This window comes from Adiantum capillus-veneris, chromosome 24 (genome assembly GCF_014529385.1).
Source record: "Adiantum capillus-veneris isolate H3 chromosome 24, ASM1452938v2, whole genome shotgun sequence".
NCBI classification, from domain to species: domain Eukaryota; kingdom Viridiplantae; phylum Streptophyta; class Polypodiopsida; order Polypodiales; family Pteridaceae; genus Adiantum; species Adiantum capillus-veneris.
The window spans coordinates 29,402,395-29,414,689 of NC_140954.1; the positions used below are offsets into that span (position 1 = coordinate 29,402,395).

At 41.8% G+C, this 12,295-nt stretch overlaps 1 protein-coding gene across 6 annotated transcripts in view; it reads left to right on the forward strand.

Annotated features, from left to right (window-relative positions):
- The first annotated feature begins 8,572 nt into the window (after positions 1-8,572).
- LOC147426146 (dentin sialophosphoprotein-like protein) overlaps positions 8,573-12,295 on the forward strand; it is a 64,574-nt gene continuing 60,851 nt past the window's right edge. For 3 of the 6 annotated variants that reach the window (XM_086498491.1, XM_086498492.1, XM_086498493.1), the window contains exon 1: positions 8,573-9,693. In XM_086498491.1, coding sequence (XP_086354617.1) covers positions 9,358-9,693 — 336 coding nt within the window. In that variant the 5' untranslated portion in view covers positions 8,573-9,357. The remainder of the gene's footprint in view (positions 9,694-12,295) is intronic. The other 3 variants (XM_086498495.1, XM_086498496.1, XM_086498494.1) reach the window with 2 other exon arrangements.

Here is a 12,295-nt window from a genome sequence, read left to right on the forward strand (position 1 = left end):
CATGTAAACACTTGTTAGTGAGTTGAAAAATCAAGTTATGTTTGTCTACACTTTAGTCCATTGAATATTGAGTTAATCTCTAGTTAGTATCTCTATATAATCATTATGATTACATGATGAATGCTACATTAACCTACTTACCATAACCTTTGAGTTGGTATCAACACAAGAAAGTGATTAGCATCTTCTAATTGCATTAGGTCCTATACATAATCTTTTCTGCTAGATTGATTGGCACATGCCCTCTTGGCCAATAAAATTGTTATCCCATTTCTCCCATTGAGGGCATGTCCATGGGTCACTACCCTCATGAGGTAATTAGGGCTAATTAGGAACTTGGTTATTAGCACATGAGGACTCTATAGAATGGATTTCTTGATATTTGAACCCATATGTCACACAACACAATCCGAATGACGCAAGAAGGAATGGCTCGATTAAAAGTATGCTTTTGGTGCAAATTAAGCTCACATAAACCAATGCAAAAGTTGATTGGGATGGTTATTCTACAAAACACGCGCGCGCATGCACACACACACACACACACAGAAAACTTTGGTGCTTTAATTGAGTGATTACAATCTCTTTATTACTAACTTTGAATTGCACTCTTAATCATTGGTTTTAAGTATTACTAGTTGAGGTGGACCCCCCGGGCCTATACATCTTCTCACACTGCCCACCTATTGCCTTATAGCGTCCTCTGCTCTTGTCCCCACTGTGTCGTTGGTCACACCCCATCACTTTCGACATCTACTTCTAGCCCCAACCCGTCAAAGTGCCTCATTCAACAGTGTCAACTCCCCATTTTCCGACTCCAACCCAGGCAAAGAAAATTCCACTATTCAAACCCTATTGCACGTGGTCCAAAACCTACCACGGGTCCACGAGTCATCATCATCTTGTTCGTCCTCACTCTATCCAACTAGTAGCCCATGACACACTCACAAAGGATCAATCAATCACCCATGCCAGTTTGTTACCTGAGTCATCTCTCAGCTATCAGCTCTTCAACCCTCATACTTGCATGTTGCCTCATACCTTTGGTCCTGCTTGTTGTAGCCCATCTCTATATCTTCCCATGCACTAAAATCTGGAAGATCCAACCATCCATTGCGAGTACTTGCATGCACATGCTGCCTAAGTCTGTTGCTGGCCATCAAAGCTATGCAACCCTCAGCATCTTCCATCCTTGCTCTTGCAATATTGCTAATCACACACAACCATTGCATATGTAGGCTCTGCCATAAGCTCATAGGTTTGCGATCAATGTGCTACCATTTCCACAAAGTCAAATGCTACATGTTATGCCATACCTCCAACACTTCATCAAGGCAAGCGATAGTTCCCACAAAAACCATTCACACAAAAGCTATAAGGACAAAGGGCTTGTTTTGTAGAATCCTTCACATTGCTTTGTACATCATGAGCTCGCACACACTTGTATTGGCAATATATGCGATATCTCTCATCACATGTACCATATCTTGGAGCACCAATTTGACCTCAACAACACGGCATGATTGCAAGTGACCAGAGATGTATACATACATTGCAATTGGTTGTGAGGGGAATAGACATTACCATTTTAATAATGGTAAGATCATCCTCACCTGAAATGTATGTCACATCTGTCGAGGTATCTGTCATCACATGTGACGCACCACATATGGCTAGTCAAGCACACACAACCAAAACAACAACAAGGACAATGATCAACAAAAACATGGAAAAATTTTCAACAAACAACGACAAAAATCTGAATATCTGTGTGAGGGAAAAAAGTATCCCTCAAAGTACCAATCAGACACTTTGTAAAAAAATGTGTAGCCTCAATTGTGTGCTACCCTCTTTGTGTAGGGGAGGAGTGTGGTCCTCAACCCTAGTTTGTGTGTAGGGGAGTTTTTTTTTTTTTTTGCTTCTACCTATTTGTGTTCTAGGGGAGGATTGTGTGTCTACACCCTTTGTGTCAGGGGAGACAATTTGTTATCCTCACCCTTTGTGTGTTTTGAGGGGAGGTAGTTTATGTGAATGCTACTTATCATCATCAACCTATTGTGCAACAAAACCCACACGGAGAGGGTTTTTGAGAAGGGGGGTTTTTTGCATCGTAAGAACTCCCCCTATCCAATGTGTTAGCCATGTAAGCTATTACCCATGTGAAGCCATGTGTACCATGTGATTCCCTATAGACTATGTGAAGGGTCATGATGAGTAGAGTCAAAGGGTCAAAAGGTAACTTGCCGCTTGGAGAGTTGGAAGATCTACTTGCCCTAAGTAAGAGTCCATGTAAACACTTGTTAGTGAGTTGAATAATCATGTTTGTCTACACTCTAGTCCATTGAGCATTGAGTTAATCTCTAGTTAATATCTCTATATAATCATTAAAATTACATGATGAATGCTACATTAACCTATTCACCATAACCTTTCAAATTGAAATTGATCATATCCTATACATAGATTCTCCACATAGTAAGTGGCTCTTCCTATCAAATCCTCTCCAAAATCATCAAAAATTGGACCTATTTTCACATTCTTGATTGCTACCTAGTTCAACATTTGCATATCCTAAAATGATATCAATACACCATTCTTTTTGGGAATTGTAATCCACGTGTTTGGATAAGGTACACAAGATGGTTCTTCCATCCTAATCTTTTCATTAAGGAAATCAATAAACTTTTGAAGACGAGCTTTTGGAACCGGTATAGATCGTAAATTTTGAGGCATTTGTGGAACATTGATGATAATCATTCATGCTATAATATTAGGATTTACCCAATATCATCTGGTTGGAAACCAAAATCCTTCCAACGTCTTTGCAACATGTCGTAGAAACACTTTATCTCCTCTTGTAACCAAAATGTCAAAGTAGTCAATGGAAGATGCAATGAAGTCAAGAACTGTCTCTGATCTGGTGGACACCTTGACTCCGATCTAGAACACCTACAATGCCACATACATAAACAAGGCACCTATGGAGAAGGGAGTTGAGAGAGAGAGAGAGAGAGAGAGAGAGAGAGAGAGAGAGAGAGAGAGAGAGAGAGAGAGAGAGAGAGAGAGAGAGAGAGAGAGAGAGAGAGAGAGAGAGAGAGAGATCTGGGAAAGGCTCTCCATGCTGATAACAAGCTGCTCTAATAAGTGACCAAGGGTGGTCTGGCATAGAACTGACATGCGCCAATGGATAGACCTGAGGTACACACAACTACAATTGTTCCATCGCCCACCCTAGGGATACCCCTAGGGGCACCCTACACTCAAAGGCATTGTGCACACTCTGCTCCCTCTAGTGCCTCTCCCCACACATAAGTAACCCCTAGCATGCTAGTTGGCAACCAAATGTCTACCAGCCACAACCTCATAAATAGGGGGTAATGTGGAGAACAAGTACCAGTGGCCCAGTAGGGCCATGTGGAAAATCAGGCAAGGTTGGAAAAAATATTCCTAGCCTGCAGGAGCCTAATGAACCAAGCCAAAACCCTAAGCTAAACATGGCTAAACACATCCTGACATGAGAAAACAACCTCCTTATGATTGGGCACAACCAGAAAACAACCCTCACTCCCTAAAACCTATTCCAAGGAGAAACTGACCAACTAGACGAATCTTGAGAGATGCCAAAACTCTAAAATCCCCTCTTAGCTCTTGGAAACGAAGATAGACCAGGAAGATGGAGTGAGCAACTTGCAACTGTACAGAGATATTTTTGTGGGTGAGGGTATCTCCTTCAGAACTTTGAGGTCGAACAATACAAGGCGTCGTAGTATATCCAACTGCTACCCCCAAAAGATGTCCGCGAAGTAAAATGCTATTTATTGAAAGTAAGTTGAGCTCTATCAAGAATCCCCTCAACTCAATTGACTCACAAGTTGCACAACCAACCATCTGTAGAAGGTATTGCTACTGACCGCTCTAAGAGAATGCATCAAAAATGACAGTAAAGGCATGATTTATTGGTATCCATATCATTTCCCAACCCTCAATTGCTCCATCATCAAAGAAAGAGTCCAAAACTTGCACCCCTGTCACATACCACATGCCATAATCTCCAAGCTGCTACGAGAAGTTCATAGAATGTTGACAATTGAGGCTAATGAGAGATTAAATGTCTCATGATGAAGAACCAAGAAACTACACCAACCACTATATAGAATGATAAAGTACAAACTTTATTTGGAGAAACATCATCGAGACTAAGAGTGAAAAGTGCTACTGATCTTCATCTATCTGGAACACATCCCAAGACGATATCACCCCATTCTTAAAGTGATTCGTGACCGATCAAACATCCAACAGAAAGGACCACACATCAACACTAAGACTGCAATTAATACGACAAGATCAAGAGACCATGCATTCAAGCTTTGCAAGAGAATAACAAAGTGCTATAAAAAGGCCACCAAATAGACTATCGATCTTGTTTGCTTACACATGGAACCACTAAAACAAAAAAAAAGTAGTCCATTGAAACTGACTCCCAAGCTAGCTCCCCATCCCCCTTTGAAGGGAGAACACTCAAACCATGGATGAATACCACAACTCTCCAATAGTCTTTGCTTGTGTAATTGGACCACCAAGGGTAGGTGAGCCCAAAATAAAATATACTTGTGGATCTTGGAACCAAATATGGGAGAAAGAGAAGAACATCTCCCCACTTTAAAGAATGTGCAAGCTAACTTTAAGTGGTCCTAGTCCAAGAAGGACCACTATCCACCTGTACAAAATGACATGCCAGTCTAAGGATAAGGGAAGTACGTATGTCATCGATGGTACAGTTTCCAAGGATCTGGAAGACAAAACATAGGAACTACTGCTTGGATGCACTAGAAAAGAGCAACCATCACACCACCAATCTGAAAGATAAAGTAGCCACCAAGAAGAAAAACATCTACCAAGATACTAACTGCATTGTGGGATAAAGCACACCATTGAATCCATAAGGAATGAGTAAGGAAAGCAAGGACTTGAAGACACCATGCATGGAACTCTATTGAATGGAGCACCGATAGTCGATAAAAGATAATAAGCTCAAAGCCCCCTCTGAAAGAGAAGTATCCTCAAAAGTACACCCTGAGGTAACAATTGACTCAACTCCACCTCAAAACACAGCTAACACTGTCACTAAAATCTCAAGAGCTAAAGCCAAGGGCCCCTCAAGTAGGACCGCTCAGTCTTGGGAAAAGAGAATAAGTACCATCACAAAGAAATGTGAGACAACCTCGAGTAGGACTACTTCCTATGTAGCTCGATAGAAAATCCTCAATCTCATAAAAATTGAGACTCATAGAGGATCACACCATTGGTAAACTCAAACTACTAAGAATAGGAAGATCTGAGAGGTTGTCACCTGAGGATCATGTTTGCCAAAGAACACGCCAGGATTCAACAGGACCTAGCTACCTAAGTAAACTCCATGAGATCAAACCAAACATCTACCACTCCTTTGTTGTCATTGTCGACTAAGCATCTAGCATCACATGCTCCACCTCTAAACCTCATCCACTGGTCGGATGATCATACAAGAAGTGGTTCTAGAGATTAGAAATCCAAGCATCCAAGGTGGTCTATCACCTTGGGCTCTAATACCATGTCAAAGTACGCATCGAAAGATGCAATGAAGGTAAGAATCGGCTCGCAAATCTGGTGGACACATTGAATCCGATATAGAACACCTACAATCCCACATACATGAACAAGGCACTTGTGGAGAAGGGAGATCATGGAGGTAGAAAGAGACATGACATTTGAGAATGAGAGAGAGAGAGAGAGAGAGAGAGAGAGAGAGAGAGAGAGAGAGAGAGAGAGAGAGAGAGAGAGAGAGAGAAGGAGGCTCAAGGTTGTCGTTGTATGGTTGCCATCTTGAGGGAAAGGATTCCTCCGCTCTCCTAGGCCTACATCAAAGATGCTCCGCCTCCTCATGCGATCGTCCACCTGTAGGTTACTAGAGAAAAATGCAAGGGAGGTATCCCTACTACCCACCACCTGACCATGGTGTTGCCCCACTAATGGGAGGGGAAATTGTCAGGGCTTAGCAAAACGCTAGGCTGAGCCAAAAACGACAGCAACCTGATCTGCTCTCTTCCCATCGCCCACCCTAAGGCTGCTCCCTAGGGGCTCCTTGCACCCAAAGGCACTATGCACACTATTCTCCCTCTAGTGCCCCGACCTACACATAAGTAATCCCTAGCATGCTGGTCGACTAGCTATCCACCAATCACGACCTCATAAATGGGGGGGGGGGGGATGTTGAGAACAAGAACTAGTGACCCAATAGGGCCATTGGAAAATTTGGCAAGGCTAAGAAAAATATTCCTAGCCTGTAGGAGCCTAATGGACATGGAATCAAGCCAAATGCCTAAGCTAAACATGGATAAACACATCATGGCATGAGAAAACAACCTCCCTACAACCGGGCACAACCATAAAACAACCCTCACTCCCTAACACTTGTTCTTGAGAGAAATTGGGACCGACCGAACGAATTCAAAGAGATGTCAACACTCTAACACAAAAGACCTCATCTCCAATCTTCACTTCCTGTAGTGTCTCTTTAGTAAATTTGTGCCCTATCTTCCCCGGATAGAGCACAAATAGAGATAAATAGGGAATCAACTATCTATAAATCAATCCAAAATCCAAGCCAAACAACCAAATCAATCTATTCAGCTGTATACTCAAAATCTTGGTCAATGTACACCTTGAAAGATCACCCTAAGTTGTTGTTAAGTTCCATCTAAACTGCTCTCAAGATCCATACACTTGATAAGCAATGTTATCAACCAAAGCCTCTAGTTTTTCCTTGATTCCTTCACCACTTCCCTTCATTAAGAAGAGCTCAATCCAAAATCCAAGCCAAACAACCAAATCAATCTATTCAGTTGTATACTGAAAATCTTGGTCAATGTACACCTTGAAAGATCACCCTAAGCTGTTGTTAAGTTCCATCTAAACTGCTCTCAAGATCCATACACTTGATAAGCAATGTTATCAACCAAAGCCTCTAGTTTTTTCTTGATTCCTTCACCACTTCCCTTCATTAAGAAGAGTTCAAGAAGATGAAGTCAAATTCATTGGAAATTGTCTTGATCCAAAAGAAAAATCTCTCCAATGCAAATGGATGTTTCCCTTTTAGCTACAATGTTTCTCAACTTTGAAATTTCAACTTGAGGCTGCAAAAAGGAGAGTTCTCCCCTCTGCCTTTGCAAGCTCACTCTCTCCTTTTTCCTCACCAACAAAAGACACTTAATAATGCCCTTTTACTCCTTCTTTCACCAACAAAAGCCTTCTCTAAAAAAAAGGGCAAAAAAAAAAAGTTTGGGTTATTTTTTTCACTTCATGGAGCATCAAATTTTTCTCATTCAACTCTCCCCCGAATCGAGTCAACCAAGCCACAAGCATCCCCCATCACAATCACTGCACTGTGAGTGTATGCAAGGCAATTAGTTGAGTGCACAAAATCCAAAATAATCCTAAAATAAATCTAAGCTAAACTAATGGTTCAAGTGGGTTTTAAACACATAGCTTGCTCTTTTCCTCTCATATACTTCAACCAATCTATTGGTGCATAAATGATGTCACTAGTAGGTAGGCCCAAAAGGGCTATGTCTAAAAACACGGCCAATCACTTGAACAATATGTATATTTATGTACTTATCAATTGCAAATGTGATGTGTGGAATCTCTGGTGCTCAAATGCCATGGATTCTTTCGTCCTCACAATGGGTGAGATAGGTATGGGGCATATCAACGTTTTTCGGTGTGTTGTGACAACATGTGTTGAGCAACTTACTAATAAACATTGGCGATCTCTTCTTGCCTACAAGTAATCTTGCCAATCAAAGAAGAACTTGTGATTTCTGTAAGGAATATATGGCAATTACATGCCATGGATTCCCTATCTTCATAGGTTTGAGATAGGAGTAAGATATATCAAGTATTTCGGTCTATTCTAGAGAAGGCAGTAGTGGATTGTTGGGCAAGGCAAATTTCTTGACTTTTTCAATGGTAAGAGATTTTTTTTTTGTTTTAATTCGTCAAAATAACAAATGAAGAGTTCATCTGCAATTTTAATTTTCCTCCAGTTTTGGATCTTTTTGATCACGAAGACACACTCAAATGTGGATAGATTTATGCTCAAGCACATATACAAGTGCACGCACACCCCACACATCTCTCTCTCTCTCTCTCTCACACACACACACACACACACACACACACACACACATGCGCTCCTTCCCTCCTCGATTCCTTTGAGCAAGCTACAAAAAACAGGTTTGAATAGGTGAAGACATAATGATGTATTGATTCTAAAATAGCTAGGTGTAGATAAGGACTCCTCCTTGTAGGGTAGCCTACTCAAAATTGCCATGAATAAGGAAGATTATATAGTTGTATTTAGAGTATATGGAGTGTCAACATCTGTGTGTCGAACTTTTATGATGATAAGGTTATGCAAAGGCAAAAAGCCTTTATATTGTAGCGTACACCCAATTGCATTAGCCTAGGTGTAAACGAAGACTGCCCACGTGGCGGGGTAAAACTAACCGGGGTTAGAAGGCAGGAGGTCAACTTAACCTGGCCGAGGTAGAGCTGGAAGGAGGAGGAGTAGGAGAATTGAGAAAGGGAAGAGAGAGGGAGAGAGGAATGCGGGGCTGTTTTCTTGTTCAGTTAAAACAGAAGACGCGAGAGGCGAAGATGGGTCTCTCCACCTGCGTTTGCGTTCTTCTTTAGAGACAGTGACGATGGAGATGGGCAGCTGATGCGTTTTCCCAACAGGAGTGGAGCTCGTTTGCTCTTCTCGAAGGAGCCATCACTTTCTCGTCTCTTCAATACTCCATCGCTGCTTCTCAGGTGTTTAAAAATTCACTGGATTATCATCGGCATGATGGGTCTTTACTTTTGCAATCAGATGAAATGCCAATCTTTCCCGTGGATCGCCTTATTTCCTGCTTCGTATGAATTTGCAAGGAGTATGTCAACACCAAAATTTTGATTTTTCAATCAATCCAGCAGCATTGGCGGGCCAATTTTTTGTATCATCGCATTGCTTGTAGAACCTGGCACCCTGCCTCTGGAAGAAATAAGAAATTAGTAACTGATTTTGGACACCTTGGGTGTCCTCGCTAATTGCCACCGGATACTGTCAGCTGGAAAGCACCTTGTGGAGCATGATCATATGCTCAATCAAAGTAACATCATCTAAAGAATTGGCCAAGGATGAGCCAGTCGCAGGATGATGAGTGTGAAGGTTTTTTGCAGACAGTATCTGTGGTGCTAAATTCCTTGCATACATCAGTTTCAGTTCGATTGAGCAGAATGTGTTTAATATTTTAGTGCTTCAGAGGCCTCCTCACCATGTCCTCAGGCAGTAAGTTCCCTAGGGGGACAGGTCGTGGACAGTTTCGTCCTCCTCAAAATCGAGGGCTTCTGCCTTTGCGGCATGGGCCAGCCTCAAGTAAAAAGACTTCTCTAGGTCAAGGAAGGGATGCTATTGGATCCCTTTGTGCAGGTAATGGAGGTAGTGGAAGTGCCCGGGAGGAGTCATTTCAACTCCTCGCTCACCCAAGTACTATGGGTCGGCCATTTGCTATGCTCATACGACTGCAACCTGAGATCCTGGAGGAGCTGAAGCAGGCAGAAGCAGACGGCATTCAGGCATCGATGAAATTTGGAGCAAATGCGACTGGACATGTAAGTCCCTCTGTCATTTTTCTCTCCTTTGAGAGTGCAGTTGATCAGCTTGATTTTTTCTTTCTCTATGGTGGCATGATCCCTTCTTTTTGTGATAATGAAAGCAGTAAAACAGGGTGAACACATAGTCCAGCTTTCCTGCCTCTTTTGTACATGCTGCAATAGCTTGAGGGTTAATTATTTGCTACAGAACACTTCAAGGTTCCGTAAACGTTAGAATATTGATGAATTTATATTGTTTACACACTCACCATGACCGACATACAGTAGATGAACCCGCTGACATCCCCCCTCACATTCTGAATGTGGGTGCAATGCGGTGGTTGTGCAATGTTACAAGGTCGTCTGGTAGTCTCCATTCTTGATACCAATGAGAGATCCAGTGAGTATTGTGAATAGTTTGCCAAGCCATTCAAAGCATGAACGGATAGCGATGGATGTTCAATGTTACAAGGTCGTCTTCCAGTCTCCATTCTTGATAGCAATGAGAGCTCCAATGAGTATTTGCGAATAGTTTGCCAAGCCATTTAACATGAACAGATTTATAATTGATAATTTGTGGCTCAAGCATTAATCTTGACCCCTACCCTTCTTTGGAGGAATGCAAGAGTCCTCTCATCCGGACCCCACAAGCATATATTGACGTGTTTGTAACACTTATACTCGTTGCATAGCGTTGGAGCGAAGATACTTAGGGCCCTCATCCCGTTTACTCTCCAATGACCCTCATCCATGTGCATGCTTTCTTGAAGAGTGGCCCCCAAGGTACCATGCATGATCCGTCAACTTGTAGTTAACTACCAGTATCGGTCAAGTCCAATTTTTCATGCTTTCTAATAGAAGCATAGAGATAAGCTGCTCGGGCAAGGTACCTTGTATCTAACAAGTCTTCTTGATCCCACAACATCCTCAAATTTTCAAAATAACATAGTTGTATCTAGCTTGTGTGAGAGCACCAATGGGGAATTGGCACATCTAGGAGGAATTGTGAACTATTATTTATCCAATCCAGTGTGTTGGTTTGCCATTACTTTGTGGCCACCCAAAGAGGTAGCTTACATATTGCGTTATAATTTAGTTGGATTAAATTCCATGTAGCATTATTTTATCTAAAGAAAAACTTTGGAAATGTCAAGAACAATAAAATCGCTTTGTAACAAAAGGGTACAAGAGAGTTTACTTACTCATTGGGTTGTGACACATGCATCCCAAGCGAGATTGCCATGACACCTCTAAAATTTCCATATCGAATCGTCTCTTGTAAGCATCAGCCTCCATGTTTATTTCTTTGAATGGCCACCAAAACTTCCGACTTTTAGCAAGTGCGCTTCAATGCCTAAGCAAAGTGAAGGGTAAGCTAGTTTATAAATACTTGGTCAAGTTTACAAACCACCCTGCTCTTGATGCGAAGTAGATGGAGATGGAGGACTGGCTAGATGCCCCTTATTTGTTAGAGCTTTACCTTGAGGCTTTTGGTTTCTCCACGGCTATTCCATTAGTGCACATCGATTGAGCGAGTCGAGGCTGGTGCAGTATGTGTCGCACAAGAGAGGAGCCACTTCACTTCTTTGTCAGAGATCAACAGAAGATCGAGATGGACTCGATCATTTTGTCTTTGACATTTGGGGAATTTTGGATCTGATTGTATAATAAGGCATTTGAATCGTCAAGTGACCGATGGGAATCGGTGGAATAGATGGGGAATAGTCGGAAGAGTAGTAGAAGTAGAATTCTTATGTGGAAAATTATTCGGGTATCATGGTAAAGTACAAACCGAGATATCATAGAGATTGTGGAAAATTTTGCCTTCACACACTGTGCATATTGTTCAGAAGTGCTAACAATGTGTTATTATCGAACCAAATGGACTAAATAATCTTGGCCCCTAGAAGTTGTAGGAATATTGTAAGTGAGAAGATGGTGAGAATTGCTTTTAGTGCCCTCTGTAGTAGCTGGATGAGGTCTTACCTCCATCATAGGTTATCGTTCTTCTTGTGAGAACAAGAGAAATATTGAGCTCTGACATTATAATCGATGAGCACCACGTGCAACTGGAAGTAACTAAAAGCACATAGAGAAAACTTGACACTTTTAACACAAAGAGTATTGGTCCCCAAGTCGGGTGCTCATGGCGATCTCTTCTTTATTGATCATCAAAGTTTTACAATGTCGAGTGGGACCACTCACCACATTCTGAGGTGACAAGTGACACACTGGGCATCATATCATAAGCCCTTAGTCTCAAAAACGGTTAAAAGCATTTGCTAAATTTTCCACTTTGGAAATTTGCTCAAAGTTTGTGATGAAATTGGTACCTTATCATCAAGTCAGTAGTGCCGCCACATCAACATTTCTATATAGTCGTGCGATTTGTGACGGGATTAGCAGGGCTGCTACAACAGATTTTGAATCTCTCTCTCTCTCTCTCTCTCAAAATCTCGTATGCTCTCATACTGTGGCCATGCCATGCCACTGACTTGTCACACGATCCACACTCTCTAAGGACTTCCCCTTGTTTATGATCCAAGCCTCGACCTCCACGGCACTAATTGGCTACCATCTTCACTTTCGTCGGTTCTATTGTTGAAATAGGTAGAAAAAA